This window comes from Amblyomma maculatum, chromosome 4 (assembly GCF_055883805.1).
Source record: "Amblyomma maculatum isolate TAMU_Amacu chromosome 4, ASM5588380v1, whole genome shotgun sequence".
NCBI lineage: Eukaryota > Metazoa > Arthropoda > Arachnida > Ixodida > Ixodidae > Amblyomma > Amblyomma maculatum.
This window is the reverse complement of record NC_139347.1, coordinates 42,519,172-42,540,242: the sequence shown is the minus strand read 5'-3', so window position 1 is coordinate 42,540,242 and position 21,071 is coordinate 42,519,172. Positions and strand designations below refer to the sequence as shown.

The window sequence follows — 21,071 nt, the reverse complement described above, 5'->3', positions numbered from 1 at the left end:
GGTGTTGTGAGCGAAAAATCATGGGCATGACGCTGGCAGGCGATAGCTGGCAGCTGACATGGCCACGCACTGACGTAGGGTTGCCTGACATTACGTATGGCAGGAGCTGCCAACTTGGGCTTCTCATTTCATATGAGAGAGTGATATCGGAACAAGCCTGCCAGCATCCTTGCATTCACGTTACTTCTAGGCCACGCAGGCATGGTCATAAAGCTTTGGTTAAAACGCCGCTTTATATATGTGCGCTGGTAGCTTACGCTGTCGTGTCATGCTCTTAAAGGTGGAGCTTAAGTGGCCCTCGCAATTCCTTTTTTGTATGTCCCATCATAAAAAGATTCCTGAGATCTTGCATCAGAATGGGAATGCAGGTAGTTGACAACACGCTTTCCTCTGCTTTTTTGCGCAATGAGGTTGTTCTCTAAAGGAGGCAAGCTTTGCAGTAACCTTCAAGGTGCATGATAGCCGAGGTAATGTTGTGCACCAGCCACAGACTCTCTTCAGTTTTGTCCTGTCTTTATATATTTTTCACTTAACCAGCCCCATTTCCATGGTCTTTGCACAATAAACGAAAGCGTTATCTGTGCTCATGTAGGGGTGCATTGAAGACCGTACAGTGTGTCCCCTAGTGCACTATTTTCTGGCTCATGCATCTTTGCCCTAACTGAGTTTTTGTGTCCGTAGATGTTCCTTCTGAGATTTCGCATCGTAGCCATAATGCACAGTGGGATGCTTGTGTCATCTTAGTTGGTAGTGCGTGAATGTTCATTGTTCGATCTTTCTCTAGTTTTTGGTCCTTCTTTTTGGCCCTTCTTTTTGGCCTCTCTTGGTGCACAGAAAGTGTTGCCATGCTACAATATACAGACTGATATGTAAACGGAGAAAGATCCTAACTGCATGCTTTCAGGTGTCGTGATCTGATAGCACCTCAGGGCTGAATCCTGAGCAGATTGCCTCACCCAGCCTGTTTACGTGTGCAGGAAGCCCTCTCAGGGTCAGATGAGAGTGAAACTCGTGCAGCCGAGATGATTTCATCGGTCCCTTCGCTGCCAAGTTCGGGAAGCTTGTCATCACGGATGTCATCTGCAGCTGCCAGTGTGTTTGCAGCAACATTCTCTTCATCGGAACAGGTAACTGACGAAGCATTTCTGCCCTCTGGCCTTGGAGCATTAATATGGACAAGACTTGTGATCTTACACGCAGGTGACACCGGCAGAACCAGAAGCTATCCACTCTCTCCTTGATGAGTTCACGGCAAAGTTGACGGCCGAAGATGCACGGGCCCTGGTTGACTTGTTGAAACTGGCGGTGGCAGGGCGTGCTGGTGAAAAGGCCAAGGATGCCATTTCAGATGTCCTGAAAGCAATGGCGCAGGCAAATCCACAGGTATGTAGATGTATCCAAGCTATTTGAGTCTTCTCTTTGCTTTTATTTGAAGGCGTTTGGAGAGATAGGGGGGGCTTTGGCTGTTTTTCCTCAGCATTGATAATAAGATCCTTTGCAGCTTAGTACAGTGCAAACAGAGGGACAGTAGATATTTCAAGAACAGTGAAAAAACAAAAAAAAAACAAAAACAAATTAGAGCCAGTTGAGAACTCTGTGGCCTCCCATGACGCGGAATCAGCCTCAAGGGTTCTGACGGGCAGATGCTTCCTTTGCTTAAGCAGCAAACAACATACAACAGTTGCAGCTCGTGGGGTTCGTGATTTTTTGATTAGTGCGTGCATTGCTTATAATTTTATAGGATATTTCATCGTTTTCTTCTCATTGGTACCATTCGTACAGTAATCCTTTTCCTCAGCATAAGCATTACCAGTAAGGCTTTCTTAGTTGTGTAAGCTTGCATTTGTGGAAGGTAACCTGTATCGCACTGAAATCATTTTTTTTTTGTTCCTTTTTTTATTTGAGTCCTGTCATACTATTTGCTTCTTGCTATAGTAGCTGTGATATATGCGACTGATATATTTATCACTCCATAAAAATGCATAAATTGCTTTCGTATAAACTGCAGCAGTAATCCCAGATAAATGGCACTGTTTTTCACTGCTCTATAGCAAGTAGAGCCAACAGGGGCGTAACATCGTCAAATTCCTACCGAGAGGACTGTAAAGGTGACACTCGGTTTTTAATCTTCCCTCCGCTTTTTCGACTCCTAGGTTGCAGAAATGCTGCTTGAGATCTGCGTAACTGAGCTGGAGGACGTGGCCTCCGACATAGAGTCCAGACGCTCAGTGCCCCTCCCCGTAGTACAGGAGTCAAGCCACCCCTACACTGATGACACCACACTGACTGGCCATGTTAGGATTCCAGGTGAGGTCTCAGCAGTGATTCCCTAGCAGGGTTTCAGTCCGATGTTTCGGTGTACTGACAGCGTTTTTGATATCCGTTTCAGGTGCTGAAAGTCTTCAGGTTGAATTCGATCGACAGTGCTCCACAGAACGGCGCAACGATCCGCTTTTTATCATGGATGGTGCAGGGAGAACGGTTGCCACCAGATCAGGTCAGCATTTTTAATGCTTTTATGATAGTAACAGTGTTGACTTATAGTGGTGCTATTAAGTAAAGATATTCGATAATTTCAAATATTTGGTCACATAGTGAAGTATTCAATATTCTATCTGAGTGTTTAGTATCCCAAATCTCAAAGTATTCGTGTCAAACGGATAATGTTTTTCGAATGCTGGCTTCACCCAGTTTTCGTTTAATGTAAATCCTTTAAGCTGACATCATGGCTTATACACAGCCAGTGACATTGGGTGCAGCTGGATATGCAGAGGCACAGTAAACCAGCAGTTGGGTGTCTGCTTCATAGCACATTCATCTGCAAACATGCATATCTTAGAACATATGCTTAACAGAGTACTTCTAGCACTGATACTGCTCTGGTTATTTGAAAAGAATAACGGGCTGTAAGTTGCTTCAGTTCAAGCAATACTGCACATATAGTACATAAAAGCTCGTTAATTCGAACTCCGCGAGACCGGGAAAAGAGTTCAAATTATCCAATGTTAGAATTATCGTTTGGCCTCGAAAAAACTGACTGGAACAATTTGCATTTACCCGCGTAACGACCCACTTGCATAATTACCCCCCCCCCCCTCCCCTTTTGTTTGCCGCTGAGAATTTAAAGAAAAAAAAAAGTATTATAGTGCGTCCCTTTGTTTTGCGCCGTCTCATTCCACAGTGAATTTCTTGGCAGCTCGTCAAGATGCTGCGCAGCAATAGCCTCAGTGTGTTTACCTTTTGGCATTAGCTCTAGCGGGAAGGTGGGGGGGGGGGGGGCGACTTGGCACAGTGCCAGTGCTCATTCAGTTTTGCAAGCTTCGTTTACAGTGTGTTAGCTTTATTATGCCACTTTCAGGACGGGCGCCATCCACTGCCACACAATCACTGTAACACGTGATAGTGAACGACGCTAAAAGCCGGCATCATGATCGTGGCTGACTGCATGCTTTGGTTGATGACTGATGGGTGAAAGGACGGATGACTGTCGCAAAAAAAATATCCCGCCTAATGATTTGCTTTCCTTTTTTCTTTTTTTGAAGCTTGTAGCGCCAGTCCAACGCCTTTCATGGTCATTGGCCGGGACTGTGCCGACAGAAATATCCACATTTCTGACTAAACAGTGGTCGAATTAATGAATATTTAGTTGCCAGTTTTGAAGGTTGCGCAGAAGAGAAGAGCAGGCAACTACGGCTGCCAACCCCTACCCTCTGGCGCCACCGGCTGCCGCGCCGGTCATGGAACCATTTATGCTTTATCTACTCTTCTATGGTTTTGCCTGGTTTCATCTTCTACCTCGTTTTCGTTTTGGATGTGTGCAGCCTCTAACTATGCCTCCCTAATCGTGGAGGCATTTCTTTGGCCATATGCTGAGCGCCAGGCCACCCTGACACGGCGGCGCATAGTTTGAATGATTCGTACCAAAACTGACTCGTGTTCATATTAACGGGCTTTTTTATACACAGACCTTTATGGAGCTTAGTCGGACCAAGTAGTGTAGTTCGAATGGTTCAAAAATTTGAACTAGCAAGGTTCAAATTAATGAGCTTTCACTGTATTCAAAGCAAACACTATTTCCCCAAAATGTTAAGGCAAATTTGGGGGGCACATATATTCTGAGGGCTAATTACCTTGACAAAAATAACTATTCTTTGACAGAAAATATCAGTGCATCATGGATACTAAGTAAACATATTACCCCTTGACTGTTGGAAGGAGCACTGTAGTGCGTACATTGACAAATTCTGCAGTCATCACAAAACTTCCTACATCTCCCTCCATAAAGAGCACTTCCTACTTAAATACTTGGGCTCACTGCCATACTTTGAAAATGGTGAGGGGAGCCTGTAATCTGATAATGCTGCTTTATTTAGACTTGTTTCACACATTTTCTTTTTATTCTGCTGATTAAGATTTAATATATGTGCTCCTGTTCCCCCATCATGTTTTTTCTGTTATTGTTCTGATGTTTATAGCTCTTTGAACAGTTAAGTTACGAACAGGCGCTTTGAAGTGTTTAACACTCAGGTTCATGTGCAGGCTATTGCCTCTTAATGCTGGTTCGTATCATCTTCTCTTGAAGGCCGAGAATGGTGCAACTGGTCTGCCGAGGTGCGAATACCGGGAAACGAGCTCCACTGGAAGTTCACGAGCGACAGCTCGGTGAACGGCTGGGGCTGGCGCTTCACCGTGCACCCAGTGGTGTCCCCCGGTGGCTCGGCAGGTGACAGCCTCTCGGATCGGGCCTTTCTGTCGCGTCCCTCAGTGGAGCTGGTGGTCTGCCTGCTAGACCTGCGCAGCTGTGCAGATCGGGCCATTGCCTCCCGCCTGGCAGCAGCCCTCGCAGCCTGTGCACAGCTCAGCTACCTTGGTGAGTGGGGAGTTAGTGTCTTGTCATGTCTGCCATTTGTTTTCATCATGACCATTCTTGTCCTTGCTCTCTTTTTTTCTTTAATTTTGTTACTTTGTGTGGCTACTCCTTGTCTTAAAACTTGGCTTTATAGTGTATGGGGGTTAATCTCGCAAAAATGCGCCATGGGGGGACTAGACGCTACAGTCTCCTTCTAGCCCCAACGTGCAGCCCTAACAGACAGAGCTGTGACCCCCAACCCGCGATGCGAGAAGTCGCTACTGCGGCGGGTTCGAGCCAGAGGGGACAGACACCAAGTTACGTACTCGAACAGTGTATTGTGCTTGAGTACACGGCAAAGGAAAATACACTAAAGAACAACCGCCGTGTAGCGAGCGAACGCCGCGTACGGAGGTGAAATAGAACCACCTAAGGGAGAAGCACGCACGAGGAGTGAGAGGTAGTCTGCTCACCTGCGTGCGGCTTCGTGCTCACGGCCCATGGCAGTCAGTGCGGGCTGGACCGGGAGCAGAGGATGAAGGCGGCGGTCTCCCGACGGGAATGCTGATCCGTGCGCGTGCACGCCCAACCGTCAAAAGACCCCGAGGGAGCTGCGACAGACGCGCATCTCACCTCGGCTCGGGGAGAGGAGGTTTCCTGGGTATGCCATTAGGAAAGAAGGAAACCCGTGCGGTGTCGCCGCGGGAACCTGGGAGGGTGGGAGGGTGGCCAGTGTGCCCTCTCCTCGCGGTCCTCCCCAAGAGCGCACATAGTCACGCGTGTTTACGCGCGGCCCTTTATAATGGGGGCAGGGGATTATGAATCCCCCCCTCCTTAAAACCACCGTATCACCTTTTCCGAAGTCGGGGGCTGTTGGTTCTTAATCTCCCATCAGCTCCGCGAAATCTATCAGCGGGTCCGCCGATGATGTCGTCGAGGACGATGACGGGGTCCATTCTGGCGCGCTCAGGGACAGTCGGGACCGACCCGGCCGCGCGGGGGAAGGGCCACCAGGAACGCCGCTGCAGGCAGGCTCCTCCGCTGCTCCAGTGGCGCTCAGCTGGCTCGGCCCCGGCAGCGGTGACGCCGACGCCCCAGGACTGGTGCGAGCGATCGCCAGCAACCACTGCGCGTATGCCGGGTCCTCGGCGAGCCGACGCATCATCTCCGCCGCCGCGGGGCCGAGCTGTGGCGCGAATGATGACGGCGGCGCAGCAGGCTCCGCCCGGTTCCTCTCGTCCCAGCCGCGGTGAAGTCTGGAGCCACGGTGACTTACACGGGACAACACCAGGCCTCCGCATACACAAAACACGGAGCCGGGCACCGGAGGCAGAGAGGCGCCGTTAGCGCGGCGATCTTCGTCTTCCACGGTCCGGCCCTGGAACATGCTCAGCAGCCTGTGGTTGCTTTTGCTACGGGGCGTTCGTTCTTGCACTCTCCAGGGCCGGTCCGAGAAATAACTCACCGGCGCCTCCGTGCCCCTCTGGTGTGTCCAGGTTGCAACCGAGCGGGTCTCCGGCGCGGCGACCGCTGTCGCAGTACCGGAGCGGCCCGAGCGTCCCCCAGCATTGAGGGTAGTCGGTCCCGGGCGGGCGTTCTTCTTCGGGGGGCCTCCCAGTGTTCCGTGCTCCGGATAATAGCGCCTCTTTCCAGTGGGTCCCGTACTGGCCGGGCGGTGGTGATCATTGCGTCCCTGCCCCTTATGGCCGATGGAATTGGGCTTTTGGGCCTGCACCTCTTCGGGGTTTGCGTCGAGCAGTTAAAATTTGCCTCCGCTTTGCTTAACGGTCTCGTGACAAGTGCAGTGGGGGGCTTAATTCTTGCAAGAAAATGCGCCACGGGGGGGCTAGACGCTACAGTCACCTTCTAGCCCCGACGTGCCAGCCCTAGCAGACAGAGCTGTGACCCCCAACCCGCGGTGCGAGAAATCGCCACTGCGGCGGGTTCGGGCCAGAGGGGACAAACACCGAGTTACGTACTCGAACAGAGTTTATTGTGCTCGAGTACACGGCAAAGGAATAGCAATTAAGAACAAACAACCACCGTGTAGCGAGCGAACGCTGCGTACGGGGGTGAAATAAAAACCACCTAATAGGGAAGCGCGCCAAGGAGGTGAGAGGAAAAGTCTTCTCACCTGACACGGCTTCGCGCTCACATCCCGTTGCGGTAAGTGCCTACGGTTAGTGGGCGATTCTCGGTGACGGCGGTGGTCTCCTCGGCGGAAATCATGAACCGCGCGCGTGCGCGCCCATTCGCCGAAGAAACCCGAGCGAGTTGCTACAGTCGCGCTCCTCGACACAAAACGGGAGAGGAGGTCTCCCGGTTACGCCGGCAGGAAAGAGGGAAGCCCGCGGCAGCGTCACCGCAGGCCCGGGAGGCGGTGGGGGGTGGCCAGCATGCCCTCTCCTCCGCCAACCTCTCTACCAGCGCGCGTAATCACGCGTGTTAATTACGCGCGGGCGTTACAATGGAGGAAGGGGATTGTGAATCCCCACAAGTGTCATGAAATCGATGTCTTTGTGTGAAGTATAGAAAATCACGAAGTTCTTTCATGTGCTCTCGTCACAAGCTTTCGCCAGTAGCCCATCCGGATGGTCGTTTCTTCCTGTGGCAGTGCGAACTGTGGGCCAGTTAGTTAACAGACATTTCAAGGAAATGTGCAAAATGGACAGGTCTAAAGGGCACACAGATGAACACTGTGGCAGCTTCTGTGTTTTTCAAAGGGTAGTGTGGTGAAAAATGTTAGGGTCATTTTGGGCTCTTATTGTTCATTATCAAATCATTGTGTTTGCCTTTTCTTATCCTGAGTTCTTTCTATATGGTGTTTTATTTTGACTGATAACATATATATGTATATGTAGTTCCTCTCGAAAACTGTGCTGATACCACGAGTTGGTGCCATTGCAAGTTTTCTGCCTGTTTTAGCACTTACCTGGCCAAGTATAGTCCTTGCAGTTGTTCTATTATGTGGTGATCACTTTTCAATGTATGGTGAGAAAATACTCAATATATGCATTGTGTTGCCCACTGTGCAAGCACGAAGGTGCTTCTCAGTTGCCAGTGCACTGACAACTGCTGCACGTTGGAATTATCTTGCATAAAGGCTTTTCTTTATCTTCTGCATATTCTAGTGAGCACATGATTGTTCAATACAGTGCATCTAGTCTGCTCGTATTCATAAGTAACTTCCACACTCAGTGCTCGACTTCCGTTAGTCACAGTGCCGATTATGCTTAAGGAATCGAGTACAAATCTTCCACACAAAAACATTCTCAAGCTTGCATTCACCTCCGTCACCTCACTTCATAGTGAGGTGATAGGGGGTGACGATAGTGAGGTGATGAGGGGGGTGGGGGGGGGGATAAATGAAATGTGGTTTAAAACCATCATAAGTAGGCATAATTAGTAATTACTGCACAACAAAAATCACAGCACTACATCTTAATTCTAAAAAAGTTATTTTGCCTATTTTCAGTTGTCAGAATTAGTGTAGTGTTTTGCCCGGGCAAGCCACCCGAATTCCGCTCAACGAAACGTCAAGCTTCTCCTGCTAACACCCCTTCGCAAGTCTCGGTGCTGCTCCACGAGGCAGCGGCCATCTAGCTTTGGCGTCCCAGAACGGAGAAGAGAGCTACTGCTGGAAACAATACGGATAAAAATAGCCCGCCATTCAATGTGCGTTTGTTCAAGAGAATATTGCGTCCAATTGGCGAAAGACATGACAAGTGTCTTGTCATTCTAGCTCAGTAGCACATTCAGTAGACGATCACAGCGATGCTCATATAGCCGCATCTGGCGGATGACTCCTGGGCGAAAAGCAACTCGCATGAAGGCACCGTCAGTATACATGCTTACATTCAAGCTAGGACGCGTATGCGCCCCTCCTTGATCTCGAACCAGGTGAACTGCCACTAGATGGCGCAACAGTGCAGTATTTCTCGCTCTTGTCGGCGGAGCCGCGTGCTGGGCATTTCTGTACCTGATAGTACATAGTGTATAAAGACGCCTTTTGTTTATCTCTTTAACGCTGACTCTGTTTCATCGCTACCGCCAAAGGAGCGGGCAGCTCTCGATCACGAAACGAGTGATGTGAGCTACGGGCCATACTCCTATGGCACAGTAGTAGTGACAGCAAAGCACTTTCCATTGGATGTCAGCAGTGGTTCAAATCAGCTGGTTTCTAATGTTTTTTTTTTTTTTTTTTGTTAATTATGTATTGATTCGCAAAAAGGAAAAATGGTAGAATCGACATCCAGCATTAAGAGTACTGTTTAAACCTCCTCCGAGGTCTTTTGGCTTCAGATGGACATCTCCTCTTTTGTTCAGGCATACATATTGTTCTTCGCATTTTGCTGTCACATTGCTTGAAAAACATTTTTGTATATGTGTGTGTGTGTCTGTCTGGTGTACCAACAGCCGTGGCTTGTCAGAATGTCAATTCTGGTGAGTCTGGATGGTGACCACGCATCATTTTGCAGCTCCCTCACAAAGGATGTGGATCCTTCACCAGCTCAGGCAGCTCATGACAGCTGGAGTTGGAAGATCGTTAAACGTGTCTCAACTTCTTGTGCAAACGCCCAGCAACCTAGACTTGTCACCCGAACTTCCTGCTGTGAACCCAAGTGTACGTGCTAGATTTTCCTTTCTGTTTTTCAGAATTTTCCGTGGGGATTCTTCAGCACTGTCAATCTTTTGCTGTGACGCAGGGTTCCAGTGACACAGCTCTTGTGTGCCTGCTCAAGGCCCTTCCAGAGACTTTGCTTCGACAGTTTGAGTATGAGGATCCCATCGTTCGTGGCGGGAAACACCTAATGCATAGCAACTTTTTCAAGGTATGGGGCTCACTTGGCAGAAGTACGACTCGAATATTGCTGTGTGAATGACGCCAACAATATTTTGGAGCAAAGAGTGCGTGAGAAAATGCTTTACATTTATTTATTTATTTGAATTGTGGTGTTGATCAGATTAAGAAATTAGTTGTGGGATCATTTTAGTTTAGGGGCTTGCAAATATTTTAAACCTTGAATGAAAATCGTATGTGTTTGCCATTACATTCAAACTCAATTTAAGATATTTAAGGATTCCGATTGTTAAAAAAAAATTTAATGTAATCACCGGCAATTCAATTTTTTGATCTGCATGGGCATTCAGAGGCAATTAAGTTTTCAGAAATTTTGGCTTAATAATTAATGCAGAGCACCAATCTAACACTTTTTGTGACATCATAAAGCATTTACAATTATGCACTAAAGGGTGACTGCACAATAACTTTTGGTAGTGATTTTGTCCTTTCAGATTATTTGAGAGTTTCTCAGCAGAGTAGTGTCAGTTATATTCATCACTCTTCAGTCCCTGATATAAAATTGACTCTGACAGAAATTAGACACTAAAATTTTGGTTTTGATCGATGGGCACATGAAGCTTTGTGTGATGGATTTGTAAGCCTGCCTGCAGCATAAAACTACATCACATTGACCAATAAAGCTGTGACTAGCGCTGTCTGTTATTGGCGGTCATGCATGCTAAATAACTAAGCTATGTGTTGCACCTGAACACTGTGTCATGGTAATGAAAATCTTGGTAGGCCTTTGCAGTTTGAAGCTCAAATTCAAAGACATCAATCTCAGAATTATACTATTTACATTAGTGGTCTGCATGCAACTGAACCAATTATCGTAAGCACGGAGAGCAAAAGTCTTGTGTAGCTTTCGCAGCTGTTAGGTGTTGGGTTACCACATACATAAAGTCTCAAGTGCCCAGTCAACAGGCGCGAAAGTGACTGTAATTGTGGCTTTAAAAAGAACAGGAAGAACTAGAGGGAGCCATCCTCATTTCAGGTGCTGACAGCACTGGCGTGTGACCTTGTCCTTGACTCGCTGCCTTGCTTTGGTGACACCCATCGGTGGACGTGGTTCCGGCGTTACTGCGCTGCCTCTCGCGTCGCCAAGGCTCTTGTGCACCGCACACCTCTGCCAGTGTCCTTCTGCATCGAGGTGCGCCAGCGGATCCAGGAGTTGGCTCAGGACCCATCGGATGCAGCTTTTGTAGCTGACCGGGATGCAGAAGACGAAGGGTCCTCGTCTAGGGACCACGAAGATCACACAGTGTTCAAGTATGTGCGCGAGCTTCTGTGTTTGTAGGTTCTGAATTTTGTGCAGTGGGCTGTTGACACGAATAAAATCAACCATTTGCTTCAGTCTTGCTCACTCTTACTATCCAGAAAGCGGGATGTTTTATTGGCAGTGGTGCAGAATATGTGTGTGCAATCTTATTTATCAGTCCTCAACTATCTTTAGAACAACAGAGATAATTTTTTTGTAATCTATGCTGCTACTGTTAAAAAAAAATAGAAGAAGAAGGCATCGATTGTCAATTCAGTTGTATTTTTTGCTTGTAGTTAGAAAAGAGTAGGAGTCGAGCTATATATTTTGCATAGCTGATTGTGATAAAAATAAGAATTTTTCACCTTTCTGCGTAGACTTGATGCTTTTGGTGAATTTCATGTGCTGAATTGATATTAATACTTTTTTTTTTTTTTTGATAGCACTGCATGGGCTCTCATGATACTTGCAGGATATGACTTGCAGCTGTAATGTCCACTTGATACATCACATATTTTAGTTTGCTGAGCCATTGTGTGCACCTCAACCAAGGGGCTTGTTCCCACAGTGCAACAAGGGCTGTATGTAGACAAGTACTTTTTTTGTGCCACTTCCAGGCAGGAGCATGATGAGCAGCTGATTCACTGGGTGAATAGGCGCCCTGAAGACTGGACCCTCTCATGGGGCTGGAGTGGCACCATTCTAGGCTGGGGCCACAACCATCGAGGCCAGCTGGGTGGTGTCGAAGGGGCCAAGGTCAAGCTGCCGATGCCCTGCGAGGCACTGAGCGCTCTGCGGCCCGTGCAGGTTGTCGGAGGTGAACAGACTCTCTTTGCTGTCACGGCCGATGGCAAGGTCTACGCCACGGGTTATGGCGCAGGAGGACGGCTGGGCATTGGCGGCACAGACTCTGTGTCGTGCCCAACACTTCTGGAGAGCTTGCAGCATGTGTTTATCAAGAAAGTGGTGGTGAACTCGGGGGGTAAGCACTGCCTTGCGCTATCTGCTGAGGGGGAAGTGTATTCCTGGGGCGAAGGTGACGATGGAAAGCTTGGCCATGGCAACAAAAGCTCATGTGAGAGGCCCAGAGTGATTGAAGTTTTACGAGGCAAGGAAGTGGTCGATGTTGCCTGTGGAGGTGCCCACAGTGCGTGCATCACAGCAAGTGGAGAACTTTACACATGGGGCAAAGGCCGCTATGGACGACTTGGTCATGGGGACAGCGATGACCAGTTGAGGCCAAAAAAGGTATGTCTCTTTCGTCTTGTCCCAAAGCAAACTGCCTTAGTTCTTTTGGGGCTATGCACATGCAACAGGCTCTAGCTTAAGTGGAGGGATTGTCAGAGTGCATATACCTTTGTGTTATTTTGTATGTTCATCTTAAAAGATTATCCTCCACTAATCCGTTGCTTGTTGCTGCAGGTGGAAGCTCTTTCAGGATGGCGGGTGCGTTGTGTGGCATGTGGCAGTGGTGACGCCCAGACACTGTGCGTGACGGACGATGACTGTGTTTGGTCGTGGGGTGATGGTGACTATGGAAAACTGGGCCGAGGTGGCTCTGATGGCTGCAAAGTGCCAGTCCGTGTGGATCTCTTGCAAGGCATGGGCGTGGTGCGAGTTGAGTGTGGCTCTCAGTTCTCGGTGGCTCTTACAAGTTCGGGCAGTGTGTACACGTGGGGAAAAGGTGATTACCATCGCCTCGGACATGGCACTGATGACCACGTGCGCCGTCCCAAGAGGGTGGCTGCTCTGCAGGGCAAGAAGGTTATCTGCATTGCTGTTGGTTCACTTCACTGTGTTGCGTGCACTGACACTGGGGAGGTCTACACCTGGGGTGACAACGACGAGGGCCAACTGGGTGACGGCACGGTCAATGCCATCCACAAGCCCCGTCTGGTCGCTGCTTTGCAGGGAAAGAAGATCAACAGAGTGTCTTGTGGTTCTGCACACACTGTGGCCTGGTCCACCTGCAACCCAAGTTCAGCTGGTGCTTCTGGCAGAATGCCACCTGCCGTTCCTTTGGAGTATGACCTGCTTCAGGACATTCCTATCCCAACACTTCGCAATCGCTACGCACTGCTGTACCACTTTTCTGAGCTGTTCTGCCCTTCGCTTTCAATGTTCGACCTCTCTGGATCGAGTGAAATACAGCAGGAGGGACTGAACCAGCTCAGAGGCCTGCTTGTTCTCTCTGGAAAAGAGGCTGCCTTCCGTAAAGTAGTCCAGGCCACTATGGTCAGAGACAGGCAGCATGGCCCCGTGGTGGAGCTGAATCGAATCCAAGTCAAGCGGTCAAGGTCCAAAAACGGCCTAGCAGGGCCAAATGGAACAAAGTCAGTCTTTGGACAGATGGTGTCAAAAATGTCGCTACTGACCCAAGAAAACCTACTGCTGCCTCATCGTGTCTGGAAAGTGAAGTTTATTGGTGAAAGTGTAGATGACTGTGGAGGAGGCTACAGTGAGTCTATTGCCGAGATGTGTGATGAACTTCAGAATGGCTCGCTTCCGCTGCTGATCCTGACTCCAAACGGCCGTGATGAAGCTGGAACCAACCGCGACTGCTTCTTGCTTAATCCAGCTGCGACATTGCCAATACACCTCAACATGTTTCGTTTTCTAGGTACATTTTGTTCTTACCTTTTATTTTTGTTCCTGCCGAAAGCCACTTTTTCTACTTGGCTCTTTGGTGACGGGGCACAATGTTTTTCAGGAATACTCATGGGTATTGCGATCCGCACTGGCAGCCCGTTGAGTTTGAACCTGGCAGAACCCGTGTGGAAGCAGCTGGTTGGCCTTCCTCTCACACCTGCTGATCTCAACGAGGTGGACAGAGACTACGTGCCAGGTGTGGATGTGCGCTCTGGTGTACGGACCACCTGCAGTCCACCATGTTGCCTGGGTTGCACGCTAATGGTCCTTTTCTGCTATGCAACAGGTCTCATGTGCATTCGGGACATGGAGCCAGAGGCTTTCCAAAAGCTGGACATGCCTTTTGCCACGCACAGTGCAACAGGCCAGGAAGTGCGCCTCAGTGCCAAATATCAAAGAACAACTGTGGAGAATCGTGCTGAATATGTACGGCTTGCTCTCAACTACAGGCAAGTCTTGTTTGTGTGTGCTTTAACCCTGCTCCTTTTTGCATTCTGCGGGAACAGTTTTGGTTCGGGTTGCCAGGAGTTGAAACTTCAAAACTCACTTCTAGCATTTTTTACTAGAAGTCCTGAAATATTAGTGAAATGTAAATCTGCTTACCAAGAGCGAAACGGTGTGTATTTTTTCTAGCATTACTCACAAAAGCCAATCCTCAAGTGTAAGTACAGTATTGGAGTGTGTTGCTTGGCAGTCCGTCATTTTGATCGGTACCGCACTTACCGGCAGCAGTACTTTTGCTGCCAGCAAATGATTTTGTCATTTTCAATTCTGCCATGCCGTGTGGGTTATCTCAAGTTATCTCTTACACTATGCGCGCTAATGAAGGATTGAAATAGTGCATACAAAATTCTGCGAGGCTTGGAAATCTGTAACGCACGTGGAATATTTGCAAAGTTTTGAGTCATACTTATAAAAAGATCATGGCCAAGGGCAGCGACTTTCTGACGGATGGTGTTGTCACTACTGCCATTGCCAAACTTTTCACCCTGTGGACAGAAATTTTGTCAGCACGCTTTACTCTCAAGCTTTCCTCCTTGATTGTAAACCTGTCATCACCGAAATTTAGCACCACAGAAAAAAAAAATGCGGGATTTTGAGGTCTGGATAACTTTAGGAGTGTGCATCACTATTTGTGTGGTCGTGTACACTATATACTGTAGAGGATTGCATGTCAGAAGTATTATGCGCCTTGTTTCTACTTTCAGGCTGCATGAGTTTGATGAGCAGGTGGCAGCCGTGAGAGAAGGCATGTCGAAGGTCATCCCTGTCCCAATGCTTTCTTTATTCACTGGTCACGAACTGGAAACCATGGTGAGACATTTTTCCTTTGTGTGGTTGCTAAGCATTAACACTAAGCTGGGCCAGTTCTGCTAATGAGGGTAATAAGGAGCACTTCACTGCAGCCTTGTGGATGTGCTTATCTGTTCTTTCTGTAGTTGTGCTGAGCCGTCTCGTAATTATTTTGTGTGCCCCCATGCTATTGTGTCCGTTAACTATACTCTGCTGCACTGAATCCACATGGTAAAAAAGGGTGGAGAAGTTGCAATGCTGTTCAGAAAACTCAGTTTTCTGGAGCCAGTAATGTACATTTTGTTTTGGCAGATGTCACATTAGCATGTTTGTGTATGTATGCATGTGTGTAGCATTCGTTTTGTCTCTTTACTTTTCGTGTGTGTGTGACTTCCTATTTGCAGAATGTAGTGATATACCGTCTTTGGCAGTCGTGCTGTCAGTTCTGCATGAATATGTGTTGAAATGAGCAACAAAGGTTATTAAAAAAAAATTATCAGATAACTCTCTACTTTTTTAAAATAGAAGAAAAGCCAGTTTCGGAATGCAGAACAGGTTTTACAAGGCTTGATGCATGTCTTTTGCTAAAGGACAAAGAGCTTCAGCTAGGGATGGCATTCAAGAAGTCTGCACATTCAGCAATGCAGAAATGATACATAAAATTTAGTTTAATAAAATTTAGTTTGACGAAACATGGTAGAAAGATAAGAGCACTACAACATCCACACTGACTTCCATTAAGGTTTATTAGAAAGTTTGTTAAATATATAGCTTGTCTTAGTCACAATGAAGATATGCGAACATCATTGTGGCTATGACAAACCACGTTTTGGTTTGATATTTCTTCAGTTTGATTTGCTTTTGATTTTAAGAAAGTCGGTTGCCATGCCTTCGTGTTGTTGTTTTTTTTTTCCGTGTCTTTTACTACACAGTTTCAGTGACGATGAACTGCCAAGCTCTGGCATCCATCTTAGCAACATTGTGACAAACATCTCATATGCTCTACATAGTATGGGGTGTTGTATACAAAACAAAAAGCATATCAGCTTTCCTTACGGCTCTACGTAAATGCCCATCAGTGAACGAACCTATCACAATCCTTTGGTTTCCCAATGTGCGAAGTCTTCTTGCATGGCCTGAACCCTGCAGATCTGTGGCAGCCCGGACATTCCAATCCAGCTGCTGAAGGCTGTGGCCACGTACAAAGGTGTGGAACCAGACAGCCTGCTTGTACAGTGGTTCTGGGATGTCATGGAAGAGTTCACCAATGCGGAGCGGTCGCTGTTCTTGCGCTTTGTGTGGGGGCGCACCCGACTGCCCAGAGCCATCGCCGATTTCCGGGGCAGGGACTTTGTGCTACAGGTGAGGCCCTGGCCCAGTCACGCCTGTTTGAGCACTCTGATGTATGTATGTTCCTGCTTGCTACATTCAGTTTTGCATTCTGAAGGGTCTTACCAGAGCTGATATTAAGGTGAAAGTTTTTCTTGACTCATTAGTGGCATGTGCAGAAAGGGACTGTCCGTGGAATGCGTGACCAAAAGACAGATCCAAAGCCAATCCAACACAGTCCACATAACAAGCTAAAAAAGACAAAATAATGAATCCAGTCATGATTACTTGGCTTAATGCCGTAACGACATTGCATGATCACTAGCCTCATTAGTCGTAGCCAGAATTCAGGTCATAGCCAAAAATCCAAAATCCACATAACAAGCCAATTTCGAATTCAGTCATGATTATTTGGCTATAATGCCTTAATGGCATTCCATAATGACGAGCCACATTAGTCATAGCCTGAATCCAAGCCATAGCCATGAATCCAATCCAAAATTGTACCCCTTGAATTTTTTTAATTTGTAGTACAGTCATTTGCCGCTACCTTTTAGAGGGAAAGAATGCTTCATTTAGATGTTTCCATGTTTTTGTTGTCTGATCTCAGTCAGTGATTGATGTTAGATTGTGTGTGGTCATGTGCATATGTGGCAACATAGACAGTTAAGCTCCCTTTGCACACAGATTTTTTTTTTTTTCATGAACAGAAGGACACAGTCTTTGCAAGTATTGAAGGCACTCTTTTCTCCCTCTCTGCACGGATGTTCATTCATGCACATGGGATGAAAGGTAGTGCCATTGAAGCCATAGTAAAGTCGATTATCAAAAGAAAAGCCTGTCCACAGTTTTTGTACAGTCCTCATGGTCAGCGTGTCATGTGCACTGTTACACTATGCGCGCTGCTGTGATTTCTTTTGCAGCACTTCAGGATGGGCATAAGCATGCGGTCTAGCTCTGGAATGTTCTGTACTCACTGCCTGAAACCAAAATTTAGCATATGTTATTGTAATGGATACAACTAAAATAATGTTATATACAATATTATACATCACTTGCAGGCCACTGATTCCTCAGTGTGTCACCTAAATACAGAACAGGTGGGCATTTGTTTAGTGTTATTACATATTAGGGGCGTGCAAATATTTGAAAATTTTAAGTAGCCAGCCGAATATCCTCATACTCGATTACTCAGATGAATCAAGTGTATTTTGGAAATTATTCAAACCGAATCGAATATGTAATCAACTTTTCAAATACTTCCCGAATAAATGGCATGAGGTTCGAATAAAGCCTGCCGTGGTATTCTTCAGTGATTGTTTGAAGAACATAACTCATACCAAATCTGCATACTTATCCTGCTGCGATGTCAGCACGCACCATTTAGTAAGACTGTATGACATCTCATGCAGGCAAGTTTAGCAACCTCACCTTGATGCCTGATCTCAGAGGCCATGTCTCATATGCACTGTCACCCATCTCGTGTCCTGTAATGTTGCTTTAGCTTATCCTCCTTCACCATTGATAAGAAAGTTTTCTACATGCATAACTTGATGTTTTCAGAGTTAACATTGAATTCATGTTGCAACTACTTAGTGTAGACTAGTGTGGCATCTTTTCAGGTGCTGAAAAACCGTAAATTTAACTCCACAAGTTAACATTGTATTGAAGCACTACCGATAAAGCTTGAGTCTGGCACTACTTGCTTGTTTCGTACAATTATTCACGAAAGCATCGATAGAATAAGCTCACAGTGCAAAAAAGCGTCTAGAAAGGGTGATCGAAGAATGTCTCCGCAGAAAGTGTATACATAAAGTGTCTTTGTGCAGCCCAAAATTGTCGCTCTGGACCCCCTAAATTTGATATACATAACTATATTTGGTGTCCAACCTAATTTGAATGCAGTCAACTCAAGTTCGACCTCAAAATTTACATGGGCTACACCTAAACTTGTCCGAGCATGACCAAAATTAGTGTTGAGCCGGGTCAACTCAGTGGTGCCTTTCAAAGTTTGACCCACCAGAACACTGAAATATGACTTCATCTGAATTTGACCAAAAATGGCGTCCAACCTAATTTAACGATGGCCAACTCAGTAATGTGGCCACCCACAAAATTTGGCCCACCAGACCACCAGGTTGGTTGGTTTGTGGGGTTTAACGTCCCAAAGCAACTCAGGCTATGAGAGACGCCGTAGTGGAGGACTCCGGAAATTTCGACCACCTGGGGTTCTTTAACGTGCACTGACATCGCACAGCACACGGGCGCCTTGCTTTTCGCCTCCATCGAAAAGCGGCCGCCGAGGCCGGGATTCGATCCCGCGTCCTTGGGAGGTGACCTCCAAATTTAGGTGGCCCACACCCAAAATCTGGCATGCTTACACGTTCTCCATGCGCGGGAGACTATGTGCATCCTTGGAATCTTCCTATTTGTATTTGATTAGGTACGGAAGCTGCACTATTCATATTTGATTGAGTAGTAGAGTACACTATTTGTTATTCGATTCAGTTCGGGAAAAGTACTATTTGCACAACTTTCCTTATTTATTTACAAATACTGTTAGCAGCACTGCTGCCCTAGCAGGGGAGACTTACATCAGGTGCAGTAAAATAAATTCACAAAGGAACTTACATTACAACACAGAACATTTAATGCTTGCAGCCGGTTCTACTTTTCAATTGTGAGCGGAAAAAAAATGTTTAGCGCTTCATTTGCTGGGCTAGAACCTCATTAGCGTCTACATGCATGTACGAGAAAAGAGAAAATCTTCGCATTTTACCGGGAGAAAAGAGACGGATATGGCACTCTGATCCCCACTGTTATTTCCAGCTACTCCATGCCTAGTGTGTGTGTGCGTGTCTCTCTATCATAGGAAATCCATTTATATTTATCCCCTGACTGCTGTGCCCAAGGATGCGGGATTGAATCCCAGGATCGATTTTCAATGGAGGCGAGAAGCAAGGCATCCGTGTGCTGTGCAATGTCAGTGCACGTCACTGAACCCCAGGTGGTCGAAATTTCCGGAGCCCTCCGCTACAGCGTCTCTCATAGCCCGAGTCGCTTTGGGACGTTAAAACCCCCAAAACAAAACCATTTATATTTACCTGATTCGTGTCTTTTCTGCCTTTATATTCTTTCTTTATTAGAAGATTGGACATTAATATGGATCAGGCACTCTTTTTTAGCGGACTGATTAGCGAGCACAAGCAACATTTGAGTTTGAAAGTGTGCAGTCAGCTCAATAGGCTTGTTGCATCGCCATTCAGAAATGCTGCTTTTTTTTTGGGTGGTAGCGTTGTTTATGCAGCTTTGTGTAATCACAGCAACCATTTGTGTCAGGGTCTTTTATAATCTGACACCAGTTATGCTTTCAATCTTCAGGTTCTGGACAAATACAGCCCTGCAGACCATTTCCTTCCCGAGAGTTACACTTGCTTCTTCCTGCTGAAGATGCCGCGCTATTCCTGTCGTGCTGTGCTTCGTGAGAAACTTAAGTATGCCATTCACTTCTGCAAGTCTATTGACACTGACGACTACGCTCGTGTGGCTCTTGGTGCTGAAGATGACGTTGACCTTGCGAGCTGCGGAGGTGCCCAGTACCCCGATGACATGCCACACCTGGTCATTGAAGAAGGGCTGGCAACAAGTGACAGTGAGGGAGCCGCTGTCGAGTCACTGGGTGGCGCATCTGATGAATGCAGTAGCGAGGTTTGATGGCTGTTAGCACCGGAGTCAATTTAGTGTACTATATGCACTCATTTCTCACTTTTGTGCACAATAAGTGGTAAGGACTAAGGGCGATGAAGGGTGCTTGGATTAGTCCACGTCCTTTCCAAGCTAAGCCTGGCTTTTAAATTAAAACACTTGCATCAGGGCCTCAACTGCATGCTTGGCAGCATTTGCGCTTGTAGAGGAAGGCAGGCGCGCACTGTTTTCAGCGGATACAATAATTATACAAGGAGTGCTGCGCTGCAGGAAGTGGAGCTTCTCACCCCCATAGGTACCTTTTGCAGCTGTTTGAGCAAATTTGAACAACACCTGATCTGCATTCACCAGCTTTTAGCTTTTTCTATGTGCGTGCAGCTCTGTGGATGGCACGTCAGTCATGGTTGCTGTATGCCTCTGCTTTTATTTTCATCTGTGTTCAGAGTTTTATTTGAGAGCTTTACATCAGCAATCAAGCTATTACTGTGATGGATATATCTAGAGAATTCATAATGCCTGTTACAAGCAGGCCATAAGATTAAATTTTGTTGCTGGCTGACAGTGATCTCATTTATGAATATATTGCATTAATATTTGTTTACGTGAAGTTTTCTTTATTGCTTTCATATGTTCAAGGTTATGACCATATATGATGCAGCAACTTGCTGTATCAGTTTGCGGAATGACTCCGGTGTGTTCATTTATGTATGCGATTCTCCCTGGGAAGACAAAAGTGATGTGTGTCCCACATGTGTGCAGTGCTTTTGTAGCATCTTCAACACATTGTATGTCATCTGCTATAGGTGTACATGCTTTACGCGAAAATAAATTGTTGCCCAACACATATTTCTGATGTGCTCAAAAACTAAAGGCAGAACAGTAATAAGATGCAATACGGACATAATTCCATCACATTTTTATTGAATGGGAACAGCCTACAAATACAAACGCATGCAGACATTTTCTAGCATGCCTATACTTTTAGTGTGTTTGATAGAACATACAACACCACCGCAGGCACGGCTTGCAGCATACAACATGTGTAGATTACTGTAGATCATTTCAGTTACTCTAGATGTTGGTGTGTTTCAATTCACTTCATGTCCTCTAGCATAGTAAGCAATCTTTTGCAATCGGACATTTGA

The 21,071-nt window shown here is 46.7% G+C and overlaps 1 protein-coding gene across 2 annotated transcripts in view; it reads left to right on the top strand.

Annotated features, from left to right (window-relative positions):
- HERC2 (E3 ubiquitin-protein ligase HERC2) overlaps positions 1–20,768 on the top strand; it is a 131,196-nt gene extending 110,428 nt beyond the window's left edge. For both annotated transcript variants that reach the window (XM_084601226.1, XM_084601225.1), the window contains exons 60-74: positions 978–1,127; positions 1,201–1,383; positions 2,154–2,307; positions 2,390–2,497; positions 4,583–4,870; positions 9,328–9,473; positions 9,556–9,681; positions 10,687–10,961; positions 11,568–12,198; positions 12,373–13,570; positions 13,661–13,795; positions 13,886–14,042; positions 14,802–14,913; positions 16,042–16,254; positions 19,603–20,768. In XM_084601226.1, the coding sequence (XP_084457352.1) occupies positions 978–1,127; positions 1,201–1,383; positions 2,154–2,307; positions 2,390–2,497; positions 4,583–4,870; positions 9,328–9,473; positions 9,556–9,681; positions 10,687–10,961; positions 11,568–12,198; positions 12,373–13,570; positions 13,661–13,795; positions 13,886–14,042; positions 14,802–14,913; positions 16,042–16,254; positions 19,603–19,935 (4,209 nt within the window). In that variant the 3' untranslated portion in view covers positions 19,936–20,768. The remainder of the gene's footprint in view (positions 1–977; positions 1,128–1,200; positions 1,384–2,153; positions 2,308–2,389; positions 2,498–4,582; positions 4,871–9,327; positions 9,474–9,555; positions 9,682–10,686; positions 10,962–11,567; positions 12,199–12,372; positions 13,571–13,660; positions 13,796–13,885; positions 14,043–14,801; positions 14,914–16,041; positions 16,255–19,602) is intronic.
- Positions 20,769–21,071: the final 303 nt, after the last annotated feature.